Raw genomic sequence first — 21,109 nt, forward strand, 5'->3', positions numbered from 1 at the left:
GGCGCGCGCTAGAGAGGGAATCGGGCATTGACCCGACGCAAGGGTTTACTGAATTCACCGAATACTTCTATAGCATTTTCGCAAAGTTTCTCGATCAATTTACTTAGGTAAATAAATTACATTTTTTTTAATTTACAAATCCTTTTTTAGGGCAATACTTGCTGACGTCATTGTTTACACCTTGAACTTGAAAGTTCTACCTCTTACTTGTGAATTTTATTGATGATGATGATGATGATGATGATGATGATGATGATGATGAAGTAAAAGATTATTAAAAACCAAGGTAGTTGGTTTTGTTTCAAGCAGACCAAACCAAACACTTTCCAGAGGCCCCTGCAATTTTTTTAGTTTTTATGTTTTTTAAGGCTCTGCTAATCTTTCTTTGAGCCCCCCCCTCCCCATTCTCCTTTCTTCCACCCGTAACCCATAGTTATTGAACTTTCCCATAAAACATAATGAATGAAGTGTATTTATGAGAGAAGAACTCAGAAAAATTCTGAGTTCACAGATGGGACAGTCGGACGCACTAACCGCTGAGGTACTGAGAACTCTAGTGGTGAGCAGTGGTCATTTGTGAGTAACACAACGACTGCATCGCGCAATCACATTATGTCAATGAACAGTTACACACACATTTAACTGCATCACGCAGTCACGTTATGCTCTCAGTGTATTTTATTGATAATGAAATGAAGTGTGTTTATGAGAGAAGAACTCAAACAGCAACTAAATACTGAAAATCATAATGGTGCTGGATAAATTTTCTTATTGGCGTTCAACTATCATCGACTTTGATTCCCAGAGTTACTGAAGGGAAGAAAACAAACTTTTAGGGAGTTTCGGCCGAGGCTATAGATAATTCAAGGCATATTCTGTTTGATACAATTTTCAATAACACTTCGCCCAGGGGGGTATACATGGACTCTTCTGATTGTTTTCCACAACCTGAAGCGCGAACTGACCGACCAAATTCTTTTATAATTCCAAGGATGTCAACTGAGCGATCGGGACTGCCTTTCGCTTGTTTGAACCCGTACTTCCTGTACAGCCGCATGGCAGGCAGCTGTTTGGTGGATGTTGTTAACACAATCTTGTCGAGCTTTTGTCTCCTTGCGTATATGATCACTTCAGTGAGCAGTTTTGAACCGATGCCCATTCCCCTACACTTTGATACTACGTACATGCGCTTCAGTTCGTTAGTTCCCAGGCCGTCGCTTTCTTTATGAATGAGTCCCACCATTCCCACAACATTCCCACTCCACTCTGCCACCCACATGTGGCTGGAGCCCTCCTCTGTCATGTAAGACTTCCCGATGTCATTCAATTCGGTTTTAAGCCAATAGTTAATCAACTGACGGCTAGATATCTGCAGAATAATGCAAAACAACGCGCACAGAATAAACACCATGGAAACATGCAGCAGCAAGATCTCCGCTGACCACAACATTGCTGCAAGCGATGCGAAGACAGTTGTTGTAGTTACGTACCATAATGTTCTTGACAAGACATCAAGGGTAAGGTTTCTTATGAACTCTTGCCAACCGTCCAGAAATATCTGTTGACATTTTGCTTGGTCAGATCGACGGAAGGACCGAATAGTTACTGCGTCCTTGGCTGTTGGATGAGAATGAAGTTGGCTTCTATGGTGATAATCGATTAAAGTACCCATCAGTGTAATTCTAATAGGAAAAAAACAAAACTTTAACTAACTTAATTAACTTTTGAATTTTTTCATGTTGTGCTAAACATTCACGTGTTTAAGGCCCGTTTACACAAGCGATTTTTGTCGTGCAACTCAAAGTAATTTTTGTTGCGTCGAAGTTGCATGAAGTCTCCTGCGATATCGCGGTGATTTTTTCGCGGCGATAAAATCGCCATGAAATCGCCGCGAGTTTGCACCCGTGTAATTCGACTAGCGGCGAAAAATCGCAGGAGTTTCGAACCTGTTCGAAACTTGATGCAACTTCGCGCGACAAAAATTGCATTGAGTTGCGCGACAAAAATCGCCTGTGTAAACGGGCCTTAAAATTTGAAGGTAAAAATCAATTAACATGCTGCGATATTTTAATGATACAGTCGAACCGTTTATACCGACACCAAGGAGACAGGGAAGAGCGTCCATATTATGGAGGTGTACGTATTATATAGGTTGAGTTTTTATGAGTTTTGGTCTCTTTAGGAGCTAGTGAAATGTCCTTTAAAATGGGGAGTTGTTCATATTGTAGAGGCGTGCGTCATGGGCTCCTGGCGTACGTTAGGAGAGGTTCGATTGTAGTACAAGTAGTCGAATCAATTGGTACAACTTATCCCTATGTTTCGAGAGAAAAAAACAATAATGCTTAACAATAATGCTTCCGTAAGCGGTGTGAAGAAAACATGGGGTAGGCTATAAGGCCTAGGCCATGGTGTAGGCCATAGCCTACCCTGTGGCCCACTTTAAGGCCCACCCTCCTGCCTACCGGTGGTCAGAGTTTTGAAAATTACCTTATTGTTACTTAATTTCGCGAAAATGGAACGGCCATATTTCGCGGGACTTAAATTTCGCGATTTGGCCCAAAAATTACGATTACAGGAATTGAATTTCGCGAAAATTGTCAAAATACTGGTCTACATTAACAAACAGTAAGTCTCAAAATTGGTCTAACTCATTTTAATTTTCCACTGCAACAGTTTCCAATGACACTGAACAAAACCATATAACAAAACAAAACTTTAAAAACAATTTGACATGTTCCTTTGCAATAAAGTAGAGCTAGTTTGACGAATGTACCAAGGTAATTAAGTAGTAAACTGACGGCAACGTTGAATATTCATAACGAACTGTAAAGAAGGGTATTAAATTTCGCGTCGTTATTTTTCGCGAGAACCTTTTTTCGTGGGTCTTAAATTTCGCGATTTTTTGAAAATCGCTAAAATCGCGAAAATTAAGTCCCGCGAAAATGAGTAACAATAAGGTAGTCAAATCAATTAGTACTATTAAAATCCAAAATTGTTTCGAGAAAAATAAACGATTTCCTTTTAACAGTAATGCTACCGTAAGGGGTGCGAACAAAATGTGGGGTAGGCCATAGGGCCTAGGTCATGGTGTAGGCTATGGCCTACCCTGTGGCCTACCTCATGGCCTACCCTCTTGCCTACAGCATTATATTGCTGCGAACCTTCCAACGTTTTCCTTGACTGTCATGATCATACCAACGACTTTTGTCTGCTGTTCTGGTGGTCACGTTTCGTTCAAACTTTTTATCATTTTTAGATTATTACTGGTAGAACAATGGAATCAAGGAACAGAGTTCCACGTCTCTAACATTTTGAAAACAGGTTGGTGGGGAATGGAAAAGAGTAAGTTGTAATGGTAAAATAATTTTATTATAACTGTAAGTGTGTCATCAGTAGAACAATTAGTCTGCCAAGCTTCATTGGAATCTGCAGCAAATTGACCAAGATAACTCACTTTTTATACTTGACGTAAATTGGTTGATAAATTTTACCATCCTTTTCTTCCGTATTTTCCATTTACCAAAGAAAGCTCCCGAATGACTCACCACCTCTATTGCTCCCGGACTTTATCAACAAAATAATGAAGAAGTATAAAATTCTTGGATTCTTCTTGGATTGCAATATTTATTAGGGACGATTGTAGTAACTTATGGGATTGTGTTGTCAGTATCAGTATTGTAAGTTTTGAAATAAGAGATCATTTAAGAAATGGGTTGAGTAGAAGACGTCGTTAGTCCCCTAATTTGCATATTTTACGAATGTTTTAACCTTAAATATCTCCGAAACTCAAACAGATGTTTGAGACAGAAGATTTTGAATTTTTTGTTGAATTCTGTACCATACGCCTAAAAGGCCTATTTACACAGGCGACTTTTGTCGCGCAACTCAATACAATTTTTTTCGCGCCGAAGTTGCATGAAGTCGCCTGCGATATCGCGGTGAAAAAATCCCCATGAAATCACCGCGAGTTTGCATGCGTGTCGCAGGAGTTTCGAACTTTTTCGAAACTTGATGCAACTTCGGCGCGACAAAAATTGTATTGAGTTGCGCGACAAAAATCGCCTGTGTAAACGGGTCTTAAAACTGCAAGGGAGGAAAATTTGATCATATATAGTGTTGCACTTTAACCGTTAAAGATTTCACCACTGCCTTGTTGTCAGTTTTTCCTTACTATGCTTGATTTGCAACATCTTGTCGTTAAGAATCGTATGGCGTGACCCGGGGGCGTGACACCATCATTAATTAGCTAACTGCATTAGAGCAGTTTTCAATTGAGTGTCGTAAAACCAAAACCAAAGTAATTACTCTGGCCAATCACAAAGGACACAGACAAACCAGTGAACCAATCAAAACTCGAAGCGAATACATGTAGCCGGCACGAAGCGCGGGAAAACGTGCGCGAGCGAGTCACGATTGGTTTTGGTTTTAGTTCTGATTGGCTAAGAAAGTGGCGCGAGATTTTCAAGCCAATCACTAAGCGTAGCAATGCAAAACCAAAGCAAACGCAATTAACTTTCGACACTCAAGTGAAAACTGCTCTATAGCTTGTATTCAAATTCTATACACAACACATCGTTTTCCGACACACAGTTTATCGCTTCTGTTAATGCCTCCTTATTCTTTAATTTGGCGATAAGGAACGTCAACTTAACGTTGATTGTTTCTGTTGATTTATAATCGATCTTTGTCGAGCGGCGAGTGAACGTTTGAAAAGTTCGAATACAGTTGAACCTCTCTAATACGACTATGACGTCACTTTTATGACTCCAGACCGCTGACAGCACGAGAAACTAAAATGAGGCCCACACTCATCTATTAAAAACATGAAACACACTGTCTTTTAGTGAAGTACAACATTGTACATCTCAGTTACATGTACTGTATACAATTCATTGTTTTCAAAAGAAATGATCTACAACGACATGCTGCTAGTAAAAATATTTTTGTAACCAAAAACAGGAAGTAGTATTACAGACACAAAATATCATCGCCTGATCATCGGAGTGTTCGTAATAAAGAGATTATGTTTATATGACATTGTCATCATAAGTGTTTGTTTCTTTACCTATGTAATTATGTCATTTCCCCTAGGTATTATGTAATTTATTGTTTGTAATCAGCTACATTTTTCAAGTGTTGTACTTTCTTTCACCTCGTGTGTATTTATATTTTCAAAATTGTAAACATCTTCCAACTGATGATGGATACAGAGTATCTAAAACATGTCGACTTTGAAATTTAAATGTGTTTTTTTTTTTTCAAATGTTTCTGTTTAAGTGAATTTGCTCACTGGGGCTGAGATTAAGTGTTTGTTGTCCGTTTTTTCTAAACAAAGTACGAGAAAATTTTGTCGGGAAATTGGAGATTGTCCGTGCTGGGGAGAGGTGATTCTAGCTGAGTAGAAACAGCAGTGGAATCCTCCTCCTCGCTATGCTCTTGTACCGAACTGTGGATGTTTGAACTGCTTGCGCCAATTTTTTTCCCTGTCTCGTTCGAAGTCAAAGACCGCAATTGGTTATAGCACGAATCTTTGTCACTGGCAGAGAGCTGACCTCTCTTCTTTTAATCAATCGAATCGATCTTCGCTTTCTACTTTTTCTTACCTTTTACTAACTGGTGAACGATCAAGTTTGGCTTCCCTCTTCGTTTCATAGCTGTTTCCAAGCAAATTCGCTTCGCGCATCTCCTCGCGTGGACTACAAATAAATAAGATGGGAACTCTACCAGGAGCCTGACTCTACCCAAAACAAATTACGTGATGTGAGCATCCCTGGATGTATTCCCGGGTCAAACTGCACGGGAAGTCCTAAATTGTTGACATCTCATAACATCTTTGAGATTAACTTTTCAGTCACGTAAAACACCAGACTTGCACGTCATTGACACTTGCTAGTTAGTTCTTAGAACTTATCATTGTAAAGTATTTAATTCATCGCTGTGATATTGCAGATTTTTATTATATTTATTTATAGCTTTCCAACTGTTAATAACCTAATATACTTATTTTTATAGTTCTTTGAATAGTAGTGTTGTATATACACTGGTATTTTTTTTTTCGTGAACAAGGCCTGAATAAAGACCATTAAACTCTTTATGTCTTGGCGGCCATGTTGTGTAAAGCCGTGTCGAGTTCTGGGTAGTACAGATGCACCATGAGACAGTTTGGATCAATTCGATCGTCTCCTTCGTGAACTACTAAGAGATCTTAAGATTGATAACTTTTTTTCATCAAGTATCTTAGTGCTTGTATATTTTGTTTCAAAAATTCATAATTTCGTATTCCGCCATTACATGGGAAAAATAAATAGAACTCCCAACTGATATGACCCATGGCTCTACAAAACACACCAATATGCTTGCAGTTTATCCACAAAGTTTCTTGATTAAACTACGGAGGTTCTACTCTAGGTTGTTATTTGAATTGGGTAAATAACTGAGGTTACTGTTTACATCTCAAATTTACAATTCACCCGATTTAAAAACTCATATCATTTCTTGAAAAGGCATGCGAAACTTAGTCATAATGCTAGGTTTGAAGGGAAACGATTAACATCTGCTTTAAAATTTTTTTTTTTTAATTACAACATTTACAGACGTTCATAAGGCCGGTACCTTTTTCTCTTTCGATCGATAGAAGGGTGTTGGAGCGCCAGGGATCAGAATTGTAGCCGTCACTGAGGCCGTAAAGCCGTCAATAATAATGATGATGATGATGATGATGATGATGATGATGATGAGGATGATGATGATGATGATGAGAACAGCTTAATGGAACAGCCACTGGGTAATGCTAATAAAAACAATAAGACGGCTTGCTCTCGGTTTTTGTTGACCTTGATACGCCTCTCGCCAACTATTTGCACATGAATAAAACGCATTGTTTTTGGTCATTTGCATTAGGTTCGACTCATGTGAAGTTCGACGTTTGGCCCGGGCCAAAAATGTCTCTTAAATATCTTGCGGATAGAAGCGTCTGAGTATAATTGTACTCTCTTATAGCTGTCTTATTCCAAACTCGTGGTCTGTGCTTTCTGGTGGTTTCTTCGGCTTTCACTGCTAGAAACAACTTCAGAAACTCCCGTACATTGACACAATCGTAAGCAAAGCATACCTCTCAAAATAGCCTTGTACTCCCGTCTAAAGTGCTTATTCGTAGCAGCATATATGAAGGGGTTGATGGTGCTACTCAGGTAAACTAAGAACCCGTATGTAAGGTACGCCTGTCGCGGCAAAGTGGGCTCCCCGCGCGCGGCGTCAATATAATCGATGATACAAACTGGAAGCCAACAGCATGCAAAGCCCACCATTACTGCTGCTAAAGTCTTGGTCACTTTTGCTTCTTCCACGTTAGCTCTGAGAAGCTGGGGGTTGTTTTCTTGTGAGAAAACTCTGTTTGATCGCGATACTGTGTAGAAAACCTTGGCGTAGCAGATCGTGATAATTGTTAAGGGGGTCGCGATGTAAACACACTCAATAAAGACGGTGTAAGCAATATTGGTATCGAACGTGTACAAACACATTGCCTTACCGGGCTGGAATTCAAATCCGCCATGTCCGAAGAAAAATGGCGGCACAGATCCGATCAAAGCTACACACCACACCGCAGCAATGTACATTAAAGTTCGCTGTGTTTTGAACAACACGATGTACTTGTCTGGTTTAACAACGCAAAAATATCGGCTGACTGCAATTATCTCCATCGTGTGAAGAGAAGCCAGTCCAAACGTAAACACTCCAAATCCGTGAAACCGACAAAATCTTGCCCCAAAAACCCACTGTCCACGAATAAGAGTGGCGACTGAAAAAGGCATACAGCAAGTCGACATGAGAATATCGCTGACAGCCAGCGCTACAACAAACATGTTGGAAAGCGTACGAAGCCTGTGGTTTCTGAACACGGCGTAACAAACGGAGAGATTTCCAACGAAGGCCGCAACATTGATGGTAGCAAACAGAACTGTTTCAATACATACTAATTCGTCGCTCCTTTTAGCAAGCTCGAGAGAAAGCGATTCCAGCGACTCCATGTCACGGGCGATAATACGAACAGGTCAATAATAAATTAGCGTCACAATTGTAGAGCAAAAAATGTTGGTCACTAAAACAAGCCTCTTTTGATTTTTGAAATGAAGTTGTAGGATGTCAAGCCACAATGGTGTCTTCTGAATCTTTCCTTAAATAATTATAAGTAATTTCATCTCTCACTATAAATATATGCGGCCACCCGCTTGGCTAGCATTGGTCCACTAATGTACGTGTAAACTGTTTGTTGCAACGTCCGTTGCACCTGCCTATTTGCTGTGTAAATATATACGCTAGGTCAAGATACCAAGACAAAAGCTAAGTGGTTTTAATGGGCATCTTCTTTCGACTGTCAGGAAGGGAAACATGTTTTTGTTTGTGCACTTATAGTTTTTACAGGGTTTGCCCTCTAACGTCCCTTGCTTTGGCAATATTTTAACATTTTTCTTGCAAAGAAATGACAGTTTGTCGCCATGTTTACAATTGACCAAATATAACCCTTATCTTTCTTTTAAATTAATTGTTTTGTGCAATTATTACCAGGTAGATATTTTCCGTTGACAATTAAGTCTGAAGAGAAATCAAACAAACGCCTTTTTATCTAGTAGAAATGATTTTTCGTGTTGCGACGAAAGTGCATTTTAAATTAAATATCGAAACCTTTTTTTTGTAATTTTCTTTTGTAAAATCTTAACAATTTTGGGACTGACGAGTACAATGCGTTGTATAATTGATTTTCGCAATCATAATACCAACAAATTTAAATTTTTAATCGTAAACAAATCAAACAAACTCTTATTTGCCGCTATGTTGATACTGGCCACTGTGAGGTCTTGATAAGCTTATTTCTCATCAGTTTCTAGATGTGGTACTAGTGGTTTTAACTCACTTCACACCCTCTTGCCTACTCGATCAACTTCGATGCGGTTTTCATCGTGTTAATGCTATGGCAAGAAGGTCTGTGAATACACTAGGTGTTTGCAGAAGGCTTTAAGCTAAATTTAGTGCCATTAAATTTTAAAGTTAGCATCGATTTTTGTCTTTGTCATAAATGCTTCCAACAAGCAGAAAACAACTTTTTTTTTTTTTTTTTTCAAATTCTTTTTTTTATTTTTTTTTTTTTTTTTTTCGAAAACCCCCAAGGTGGGGTTGGGGGCGAGGGGGGGCCCCCCCTTCCGGGCAACGCGGCAACAAAATTATCGTGTATTAATCTTGCAGCACTTCGCAGCACGATTGTCAAATCGAAAAATTAAATCAAATTCTTTACTGAGACCTGCACCTGTCTTACGCTGCTGGAAGGTATGAACAATAACAAAATCGATTTAGAAATCGCGATAGGTTTGAGTGAGCGCTAATTCCATCAACAATCGTATTTAGGAAAATTTGACCTCTGCAGAGTCAACAATATTGATGATAGCTGAGGGTAAAATGGCTAACTCCCAGGACGGTATTTTCAATTATTTAAAGTGGTTTTGTCACGGATTTTAACAGCTTTTTTGAATAGCCAAATATTTATTTGTGTCGTAGTAAACCTAAAAAATAATAGCTCCTTTTTTATTAAAAATTGCTATATTAGAGCAATGAAACTGTTGACAAGCGTCTGTAGCATAGCTGCGAATGGCTAGGATGGAAATGGATTACAACTTGAAAAAATTAAGGCTAAACTTTTCAAGATGTTTCCGCGCGTCTTAAAAAAAAAATCGATATTTATAGCCATGGTTTGATTTCTCTCTGCGAACTAAGGTTATGAATTGTCTTCCTTCAGATGTTCAAAGATGACGTTTTTCACGGCTTTAGTGGCCTACACTAATCTCAGAACAGCTTAGACCAAAAAATACACTAAATCCCTTGACGTAGCTCCTTTAGTACAAACACGAACTGACGTGCACTTTGAAAGGGAATCCTCCCACCTTCGACATCACCTATAATCTGCATTTGGTCTTATCGTAAAATTTAAAGATTATTTTAGAAATATTTGAATCCACACACAGCCCCAGACACACAAGAGTGTCCCGAGCAGACCCGGGACACACATGTCGTCAAACTGGGACGCCGTGGAGACTCGGGAGAGGAGGAGGACCCCAGGCTCGCTGCGGGAGACCACACGATGAGTGCGGGAAGGCGCGAGCCGCGACGAGACACGACTGACCCAGCCCCGCCACACTGCCCAAAGAACGCGCGCACGAGAAGCGGAGAGCCGCAGAGTCGCAGCCGGACCGCATTTTAAAAATATCTCAGTTTAATTATCGAACTTTTAAGCTCTCCAAATAAGCACAAGTTCTTGAATTCGAACTCAACGAGTTTTACGCTTATTGCGGCCAAAAGTTACGATTTTCCGGGAAAATAAGATATATTTAGCTTGTGGAAGGAGTCCTTGCAACGACCTTGACTTATCTTTAGCTTAAAATCATAATATAGGTCATGTATTACTAATCATGAAAACGAAAATTTTGCTGAAAAGGAATTTAACAAAGGTTATTATTGTAAGCCATAAGCTAGCCTTATTTGTTTTTGCATTGAACGAACTAAAAACTTTCTTAGAAGGTATTTTCAGCTGTAAGATTGGAGAATAAGTAATTTAACCATGATAATGAACTACATTGTATTTGATTAGAAAGTGAGATCGATCACATCTTTGCAGCCCAACTCAGGAATGACAAGTTAACAAGCTTCATTAAAACCTTAGTTCACTCACTGAAATGTCTTAGCACCTTGAGGATTCATTGTTTTTTGCTGAACTACTAGTCAATAAAGGAAACAAGACTTTTCGACAGAAACTTTAGATCAAATAAAAAGCTTTCAGTCTAGCAAGCTGTTTTCCTATGGCGTAATCCAGTTGTCGAGAGTGCTCGAACAAACAATCCTTACTTCAAATATATATCTTTATTTATTAAACCTTATTTTATTTCGGCTTCGCTTTTAAGAACAGTTACAAAAATCGACTTCCGCATGCTCTGCGAAAAAGCTTTGCTACTTTAGAAACGAGAAGAAAACTTTGGCGAGTCTCATCTTGCAGTCGCTTGTGGGACGGTTACTAGGTTGAGAAGCCTTGGCCCCAGTACTGAACAGTCCCACAAGCGACTGCGAGATGAGACAAAGTGGCGAAATGTTGCTGCAGAGCTCTGCTGCAGTAAGTTAGTCGCAATAGCATTTAGATTAAAAAAAGAGAAAAACTTCGATCTTAACTTCACTGATACATCTATTCACTCGGTAATGCGTATAGTTTGTACACTTGCACTCAAACTCATGATACCCTTCTTTCTTTCTTTCTTTCTTTCTTTCTTTCTTTCTTTTTTTCTTTTTTTTTCTTTTTCTCTTTCGTGTGGGGCGTAGTGGTCTAATGGTTAGCGCGCTCGTCTCGGAGTCGACGGGGGGGGGGGGCGGGGGGAGACAACTCTCATAGTGGCTCTCTCCACCCAGGTGTATAAATGGGTACTGGCGAATTTACTGCTGGGGATAACCCTGCGATGGACTAGCATCCCATCCAGGAGGGAGTAGCAATACTCCTAGTCGCTTAATGCTACGGAAACCGGGATAAGCTCCGGCTGTCATGTATGGGCCACTTGGCTCGGACACAGACTTTACCTTTACCAAAGACTAAGCGCATCCTCAAATTACAGGGTGTAAATTTCACGCGGTGATTAGCGCGCGAAAATATGGCGTCTTTTTTCTCTCTTTCTGGCTAAAGCTCGCCAGAGAGTTGAGCTAGGTAATTTGGTTGATCATTTTTCTCGTTAACGAGAAAATGTAGTAAACGAGTAAATCAGTCTCTTGATTTGAATGAGCAATAACTTTTTTCATTCTGTTAAATAAATCAACCAATTCCCAGTGTAAAATAAGAACAATCGCTGGAAATAAGAATTTTGCAGGAACTACCTGCGTATTAACAAGGTGCTGTTGCTGCTATACAAGTATGGGGACTCGCTATGTATAATTGTATTTAAAAATTTTAAAAGTTCCTATATTGATAAACAACAAATTAAATAGGAAAAGATTAATCCCAGTACGGGTTGTATTCTAGGGAATGACCTAATATTCAGTGGCCAGTGTCAACAAAGCGAATAGAACTGAGTTTGCTTAGGATTGAAACAAAACGCGTTCCTATCCGAAACAAAATTGGATGGAGTGTCAACGGCCCTTAATTATTCTTTTTGAGTTAAAAAAAATTTAAACGTTTACGTAAGAGGAAAGACTACCTTAAAAGAGTTTTAAATGAACAGCAATAATTATTGCAGTATTAGTATTCATGAAAAATATGCATGAAACTGCCGGGATTAGCTTGTTCATACATTTTAATTGTAATTAGGTGATATATATATATCTCTCTCTATTGTATCCTTCATTAACTGCGCAAAAGAATCGAAGCGCATTTATAAAAGAACGCAATTATTATCCTTGGCGAATTTTAAACAGCACTTCAAACTGTCGTTATAAATTTAAATTAAAACTTGCCCACAAAAAGTGAACTGTTATATTGATGGTCAATCCGCTAAGTAATTGGTGTTCATACCACGAGACAGTTCCGTTCTGTGACATGCAATGAAAAGAACCCTTAATTTTGTTCCAATACCTTTAAGGTGTGTTGTCAATACCAATATTAAACTACTTGAGATAACTCAGTTATTTAAAAAGAAACGCACAAGTAACTCACGGATAAACCGCGCCTAAACGAAAAACGATTTGTTAGTATCATTGCCCATGGTCATCATGGTTTCGATAAAAGCGCTTTCTCGTGAGCTCGCTGCGAGAAGCGATGAACTAGTTTGGATTGAAACAGTTCTGTTTGCTATCATCAATGTTGCGGCCTTCGTTGGAAATCTCTCTGTTTGTTACGCTGTGTACAGAAACCAGAGGCTTCGTACGCTTTCCAACATGTTTGTTGTTGCGCTGGCTGTCAGCGATATTCTCATGTCCACCTGGTGTATGCCTTTTTCAGTCGCCACTCTTATTCGTGGACAGTGGGTTTTTGGTGCAAGATTTTGTCGATTTCACGGATTTGGAGTGTTTACTTTTGGACTTGCATCTCTTCAAAGCATGCAAATAATTGCAATAAACCGATATTTTTGCGTTGTGAAACCTGAAAAGTACATCGCGTTGTTTAGAAAACAACGAACTTTGATGTACATTATTGTGGTGTGGTGCGCAGCCTTCATCGCATCTGTGCCTCCGTTTTTCTTCGGACATGGCGGATTTGAGTTCCAGCCCGGTAAGGCAATGTGTCTGTACACATTCAACACCAACATTGCCTACACCGTCTTTGTAGAGTGCGTTAACATCGCCACTCCCTTAATTATTATCACAATCTGCTACGCCAAGGTTTTCTACACAGTCTCGCGATCAAACAGAGTTTTCTCGCAAGAAAATAACCCCCAGCTACTCAGAGCTAACGTGGAAGAAGCAAAAGTGACCAAATCTTTAGCATCAGTAATGGTGGGCTTCGCATGCTGTTGGCTTCCAGTTTGTATTATCGATCTTATTGACGCCGCGCGCGGGGAACCCTCATTGCCGCGACAGGCGTACCTTACATACGGGTTCTTGGTTTACATGAGTGGCACCATTAACCCCATCATATATGCTGCAACGAATAAGCAGTTCAGGCGAGAGTACAAGGCTATCTTGAGTGGCATGTTCTGTTTGAAAGCAAGTCGATGTACGGGAGTTTTGGAAGATGTTTCTGACAGTGACAACGGAAGAAACCCAGGGCAGCAAAGCACACATCAATCTCAATTGCGATATAGCGTTGGCCCAAATACTCGTTAACATCGCTACTTGTTATTCCCGCTGGGGGTGGGGTTACTCCCTTTTCTTTAAAACAAGCAATGGTATATTGCAATTCCTGCGTTTTGATTGGTTTACGTTTTGATTGGTTTACAGGCAAATCAGACTCTTGATTTGAATAGAGCAATAACTTTTTTCATTTTGTAAAATAAGTCAACCAATTCCCAGTGTAGAATAAGACACAATCGCTGGAAATATGAATTTCGCAGGAACTACTGCTTATAAACAGGGTGCTGTTGCTGCTATATATACGAGTATGGGGACCCGCTATTTATAATTATATTTAAAACTTTTAAAGTTCCTTAATGATAAACAATCAATATGAAAAGAATAATCCCAGTGCAGGTTCTATTTTAGAGGAATGACCTTAATATACAGTGGCCAGTGTCAACACAGCGAATAGTAACTGAGCTTGCTTAGGATTGAAACAAAACGCGTTCCTATCCGAAACAAAATTGGATGGAGTGTCAACGGCCCTTAATTATTCTTTTTGAGTTAAAAAAAAATTAAACGTTTACGTCAGAGAAAAAGACTACCTTAAAGAGTTTTGAAATTGTGTATTCATGAAAAACATACATGAAACTTCCGGGATTCGCTTGTTCAAACATTCTAATTGTAATTAGGCGATATATATATATCTCTCTCTATTGTATCTTTCATTAACTGCGCAAAAGAATCGACACGCATTTATAAAAGAACGCAATTATTATCCTTGGCGAATTTTAAACAGCACTTCAAACTGTCGTCATAAATTTAAATTAAAACTTGCCCACAAAAAGTGAACTGTAATATTGATGGTCAATCAACTACGTAATTGGTGTTCAAACCACGAAGCAGTTCCGTTCAGTGACAGGCAATGAAAAGAACCCTTAATTTTGTTTCAATACCTTTAAGGTGTGTTGTCAATACCAATATTAAACTACTTGAGAAAACTCAGTTATTTAAAAAGAAACGCACAAGTAACTCACGGCTAAACCGCGTCTAAACGAAAAACGATTTGTTAGTATCATTGCCCATAGTCATCATGGTTTCGATAAAAGCGCTTTCTCGTGAGCTTGCTACGAGAAGCGATGAACTAGTTTGGATTGAAACAGTTCTGTTTGCTATCATCAATGTTGCGGCCTTCGTTGGCAATCTCTCTGTTTGTTACGCTGTGTACAGAAACCAGAGGCTTCGTACGCTTTCCAACATGTTTGTTGTAGCGCTGGCTGTCAGCGATATTCTCATGTCCACCTGGTGTATGCCTTTTTCAGTCACCACTCTTATTCGTGGACAGTGGGTTTTTGGCGCAAGATTTTGTCGATTTCACGGATTTGGAGTGTTTACTTTTGGACTTGCATCTCTTCAAAGCATGCAAATAATTGCAATAAACCGATATTTTTGCGTTGTGAAACCTGAAAAGTACATCGCGTTGTTTAGAAAACAACGAACTTTGATGTACATTATTGTGGTGTGGTGCGCAGCTTTCATCGCATCTGTGCCTCCGCTTTTCTTCGGACATGGCGGATTTGAGTTCCAGCCCGGTAAGGCAATGTGTCTGTACACATTCTACACCAACATTGCCTACACCGTCTTTGTAGAGTGCGTTAACATCGCCACTCCCTTAATTATTATCACAATCTGCTACGCCAAGGTTTTCTACACAGTCTCGCGATCAAACAGAGTTTTCTCGCAAGAAAATAACCCCCAGCTACTCAGAGCTAACGTGGAAGAAGCAAAAGTGACCAAATCTTTAGCATCAGTAATGGTGGGCTTCGCATGCTGTTGGCTTCCAGTTTGTATTATCGATCTTATTGACGCCGCGCGCGGGGAACCCTCATTGCCGCGACAGGCGTACCTTACACACGGGTTCTTGGTTTACATGAGTGGCACCATTAACCCCTTCATATATGCTGCAACGAATAAGCAGTTCAGGCGAGAGTACAAGGCTATCTTGAGTGGCATGTTCTGTTTGAAACCAAGTCGATGTACGGGAGTTTTGGAAGATGTTTCTGACAGTGACAACGGAAGAAACCCAGGGCAGCAAAGCACACATCAATCCCAATTGCGATATAGCGTTGGCCCAAATACTCGTTAACATCGCTACTTGTTATTCCCGCTGGGGGTGGGGTTACTCCCTTTTATTAAAAACTAGCAATGGTATATTACAATTCCTGCGTTTTGATTGGTAAACAGGCAATGGTATATGAGCTCATATACCATTGACCACAAATATGGTAGCCGATACGCGCCAACGAAAACAACTTGGGGGCTAAACTACTGCAATTCTTTGCCGGGGCGTTTTTAATTAAAACAATTATTCCACTTGCGCTTGTTGGATATGAGATCGTTGTAGCACGCCATAGCCAACGCGCGCTCGTGGAATAATTGTTAAATATAAGCTCTATATAAACGAGATTTGGTTCATGGTCAGCAATTAGCTATAATTCTTAAAAAAACTAATTCTATCATTGTCATCATTTGTCTGCTGAGAAGTGCGATTTTTTTAAAATTGGGGATATCCTGGCCGGTATGATACCCATCTCAAAGCGGTATCTTCAGTTTTCTACTGCCTTGGTACTCAAAGGGAAAAGTTACAAATTAAGGCTATATCCACTCTATGTGAAGTGGACTCGAGGTTTTCGATCCAGGACACGTAGTTCTGACAACACATTGTAAAATTGCTAAGGTGATGAAGCGGCCGCCGTCGGTCGCAGAATTCAGAGAAAACAAACTATAGTACCATTATTCAACAGTCGACACTTTGAACAAGTGAAATAACCATGAATCATTAAGTGGAAATTTGCGCACAAGCAAGACTTTAGGTACTCAAGAAAATGGTGAATAGGTACTAAATGAGAACAATGGGGTGAGACTGAGCTTCAATTTGATATTTTGTCGTGGATTGAATAGGCTGGACATTAAAGGGACTATATCACGGTGATTTCGCAGATTTTTGGTCTTAACTGTCCTGAAATTAGTGGTTGGCAATTTAACCCATAAAAAAACATTATCTTTGAACATCTAAAGGAAGATATAACCTTAATTTGCGGATACAAATCAAACTCCGGCTTTAAATTGCAGTCCGTTTCCATCCGAGCCATCCGCTGCCATAAATGTCTCGTTAACAGTTTCAGTGCTCTAATATAGCAATTTTTCAATAAAAATGGACTATTATTTTGGGGTTTCATGCGACACAAATAGAAATTTTGGCGGTTCAAAAATCTGGTAAAATCCGTGACATAGTCCCTTTAATTTACCGTCGTCATTGATGTTTTCATTAAAGTCGTATTGTTTCTATGAGAACTGAATTAAACTTCGATATTAAATTAAGCAGTGAAGTACTCGTTATCGTGCGATTTTCAGCAACTCATTAATTATGAGTTACTCTTTATACTTACTCTTTATATTACCCTGAACAGATACGAGTGACCCTTAGCATTGCTCTGAGTACCCAATCGAGACTCTTTTTATTACTCTAAGTATTTCTGAGTTACCACTCTTTACAAAACTCTTAGTTTTGCCGAGTAACTCGTATACTGACATATAATTGCTCCGAGTACTCAATCATGAGAAAGTTAACCTCTCATAGCGAAAAAACGTAATAACATTTCCTGTTTAGCCCAGCTAAAAAAGAAGCCGCTCTATGGTCAAATTACTCGTTAAAATTGCAAATGCACGTGGCCATTAATGGGCACAATAACATGTTTGCGCGAAACCTGCGCAAACATGGTTTTTGATCTTGCGCAATTGCCACGCACGTGAAAACGCGTTTGGCCATGGTTGACGTTGAGCTGGTCGATTTTGTCATGTGAGTACAGTGTCAGTGTCAGTCTCAGTGTCGGTGGCTAGTGATAGATATTTACCTCCCGCGCAGCTCGTAATATCCACCACTAGCCACCTCCACTTTGGTGAATAGCCTTGTTAATTATTAAAAACTAGCAATGGTGTATTGCAATTCCTGAGTTTTTTATTGGTTAACAGCAGAAACCCATAAGGGTTGAAACGTGTAACGCGCGTTCACAGCCTTTGAATATTCAGTTTTGCCAAGTACCATATTTGGAAACACGAAGAGTTTGTACGCGAATGCTTTACACACGTAATGGGACACGCAAAAACAGCATTTTCGGATTTTCGGTTAGTTACTTAGATTCCGACCCAAATGACGTAAATTTCTTACAGGAACTAAAGAAATTCGTTAAGTGTATCCAAATGAAGTTCTACAGACTACTTAACGACGATAAAACAGGAGAATTTGACCAAATTTAATTTTATTCAACCAAGCTTGTTCATACGCCATCGTGCGCGAGCTAGCGCGCGCTGAATTTAATCCAAATGTTGTAATTTTGATTTTCCAAATATGGTATTATGGAAACGAATGTTCAAACGCTTTGTACCGCGCGAATCATAGAGAGTTACACGTTTCAACCCTTATGGGTTTCTGTTAACAGGCAATGGTATATGAGCCCATGGATATACCATTGACCACAAAATGGTAGCCAATAAGCGTTATCGAAAACAGCTGGGGAGCTCAAATATTGTAATTCTTTGGGCGTTTTTAATAAAACAATTATTCCACTCGCGCTTGTTGAATATGAGTTCGTTATAGCCAACGAGTCGCGTAGCGCCGAGTTGGCTATCTACCATCTCACATCAAACGCGCGCTCGAGGAATAATTGTCAACTAGCCACCGACACTAAGGTGAATAGTTGTTGATTAGTATATACTAAAACAGTGAGATAATATAGCCCGAAAGAATGATTTTTGAGTTTTTTCTCTTCAAAGATTACAATTTTCTTGCGCGCGTACGTTCCTCGGAGGTGAATAGTTAACAATTATCCTGCGAAATCGCGCGGAATATCGCCTGATACTTAGCCGACGAGGCCGTAGGCCGAGTTGGCTAAAATCAGACGATATTCCGCAAGATTGAGCAGGATAATTGTTTTATTATTCAACAAATTGTCAACGAAACACATTTTGGACATAGAAAAACTGTAATTATGCAGCGCTTTACAAGATTTCGGACGAATCTTCGCAACCTACGAATATCGCAGGATATCTGTTATGTACGGATGACAGATATCCTTAACATTTTGACCATATATGGGCAGCGCGCGCATCTGTTGAATAATAACAAAGGATATTCCGAGTTTGAGTAGCCAATCAACGCGCGCCAAAAGCGCTATCCACTGTTTTAGATTGAATAATACGTAACCTGACAGCCATATAAGGAAAAAGCATACAATTCAGCGTCTAGGGTGTAGTATATACATATATTGAGAAAATACATGCACTAAAAGTATATACAAGATGCATGAAACAAAAACAAATAGTAATAATATTAATAATAATAAATAATAATAAAAATAATCAGTTTAATAAGTTGTTTAGTTAGGTGGTATAGCCTCTATTTTGTGGCAGGGTAAAATGGGTATGACCTTCTACTTGTCGAGGATCCCCAATAGGTTTTTCGGGATCCGGGATTTGGTTTATTCGAAGGCCGAGATCAGGGATTTTAGAAGGCAAAGGAAGAGAGATTCGGAATATATATAGAAATTATGAACGGGACTCGCGAATTTGTGTAGAAAATCAAGTTGTGACTTTGTGAACGTCGAAAAAACCGGACAAAGCGTTTATTGTGATTTATTGAGACTTGCACAAGTTAGCCGTTTTTCCACCTGCCAGTTACACGGAAAGAAAGAAATAAGCTTATTGTCGGTGACCAACGACTTCAAGACCAGTGCTGAGAGGGAATGTATACCAACTGAAAGGCCTTTTATTGTTGAGGCAAGGAATTAAGAAACAATAAATTGGCAGGATCCGGATTAGGTAAGACGATTAAAACATTCGGGATCACCAGCGGGATTGAGGTAAAATTTTAGCCCGGGCGCGGGGGGGGGGGGGGGGACTCCCTATAATGGCCTACACGGGGAGGCTCCGCCCGAAAGTGGAACCTTTTTCAGGCTTCAGGTATATAAAAGGGTAGAGATGCAATTTATGCAATTATGGCTGTATTATATACCTCTTATTAATCGAGTTCGAGGTCCGTACTGTAAAATACGGACCGAGTTTTTTCCCTTCGACTTATGGCCCAAGCGCGAAGCGCGCGGGCCATAAGTCGACGGAAAAAAAAAACGAGGATCCGTATTTTAAAGTACGGACCGAGAAAACGAGGTTAATAAGATATTTATTATATCTCTCACTCTGGAGAAAAGAAACCATTTCAAGTCAAGAGTGCTAGAAGCGGCTTCGTTTGACTGACGTACGTCAAAGGCGAAAGGACGAGTGAATTTCATTGGCTTTGTCGTAACAATTCGGCCGTTTAATAGCTCGATTGATAAGTGAGTGAAACATAATTTATATCCAACCTTTACTACTTTATTTCTGCAATTAGTTTTACAATAATTTCAGTGACAGGATAAAACTAGATACAGTGCAAGTTTCCTTTGGAATAACTTCTAAAGGAGTCTTTGCTTGGCGACGAAAGTGCCGCGATTGACAACATGCGTTATAGCTTATCAAACTTTCGAAAACTTATGGCAGTGTTTGTAGAAAATACTGAACGAGAAAACACGTATAAAGTTTGAAGGAACTACTTAAAAAACTTAGCTCTTTAAGGCGGCGTTGAATGCTACGTTGAAAGCTTGAAATGCTGTCTGGCTCGTACTCAGCTCTATCGCATTTGCGTACTTATTTTTCTCTCAAGCATCTCAGCGGTCCGGAATCCTGAATCCTTTAATCTGATTGGCTAATTGCGCGCGCTCCAGCGGTCCGGTTTTTCTCATCCGGACCCCGCATACGGACCGCTCACGGCGCGAAATCATTTTGCACCTTTGAGTCTAACGAACACATGAGAGTTTTGCTCTCCAAAGACAAAAATAGCCTCACCATCCATTGTTAATGCTAAAGGACAAAAAAGCAGTGGAATTAAAGGCCTCAAAGTTCTTCAAAAGGCGAGGTATTTATTTATTTCTCAACAAAATCGAGTTGTAGTTTACCGTTCGCAGTTTGCCGTTGTTTGTTCATCTCGCAATGATTTTCACGCCATTGCGGTAAAATTAATTCGGTTTTTTAGACTCTATCTATGTGCTAAACTGCATTGTTTATCTGTCACTTTTTGCTTAAACAGAACACTATTTACCATCATTCAAGAAAATGAGATTCTTTGATTAAAAACGGACAAAATAATTATCATAATATTGTGCCGTACGTAGACGCTACGCATTTCATTCAGTTTGGCACTGTTTATCAGAACAACAATCAACGCAGAGATTATTAATTTGTTAAATACAAGTGTATTAATAGCTTGTTAAACTGCTTTTCGGTCAAA

General features: G+C 39.5%; 4 protein-coding genes across 4 annotated transcripts; 2 read left to right on the plus strand and 2 right to left on the minus strand.

The window, feature by feature from the left end:
- Nucleotides 1-832: 832 nt before the first annotated feature.
- Nucleotides 833-5,683, minus strand: LOC144664949 (N-acetyltransferase 8F1-like). Its single transcript, XM_078526143.1, has 2 exons — nt 5,604-5,683; nt 833-1,682 (listed from the first exon to the last, which is right to left on the minus strand). Exons 1-2 carry the CDS (start codon nt 5,681-5,683, stop codon nt 833-835), a joined length of 930 nt encoding a protein of 309 aa, XP_078382269.1.
- A 1,143-nt stretch (nt 5,684-6,826) lies between these two features.
- LOC144666032 (melatonin receptor type 1B-like) lies at nt 6,827-15,980 on the minus strand. Its single transcript, XM_078527387.1, has 2 exons — nt 15,915-15,980; nt 6,827-8,246 (listed from the first exon to the last, which is right to left on the minus strand). Exon 2 carries the CDS (start codon nt 8,025-8,027, stop codon nt 7,005-7,007), a length of 1,023 nt encoding a protein of 340 aa, XP_078383513.1. The 5' UTR covers nt 8,028-8,246; nt 15,915-15,980; the 3' UTR covers nt 6,827-7,004.
- LOC144664950 (melatonin receptor type 1B-like) lies at nt 12,730-13,782 on the plus strand. The gene has a single exon (XM_078526144.1). It carries the CDS (start codon nt 12,730-12,732, stop codon nt 13,780-13,782), a length of 1,053 nt encoding a protein of 350 aa, XP_078382270.1.
- Nucleotides 14,825-15,877, plus strand: LOC144664951 (melatonin receptor type 1A-like). Its single transcript, XM_078526145.1, has one exon. It carries the CDS (start codon nt 14,825-14,827, stop codon nt 15,875-15,877), a length of 1,053 nt encoding a protein of 350 aa, XP_078382271.1.
- Nucleotides 15,981-21,109: the final 5,129 nt, after the last annotated feature.

Source organism: Oculina patagonica, chromosome 9 (assembly GCF_052425735.1).
Source record: "Oculina patagonica isolate OP01 chromosome 9, crgOcupat, whole genome shotgun sequence".
Lineage (NCBI taxonomy): Eukaryota > Metazoa > Cnidaria > Anthozoa > Scleractinia > Oculinidae > Oculina > Oculina patagonica.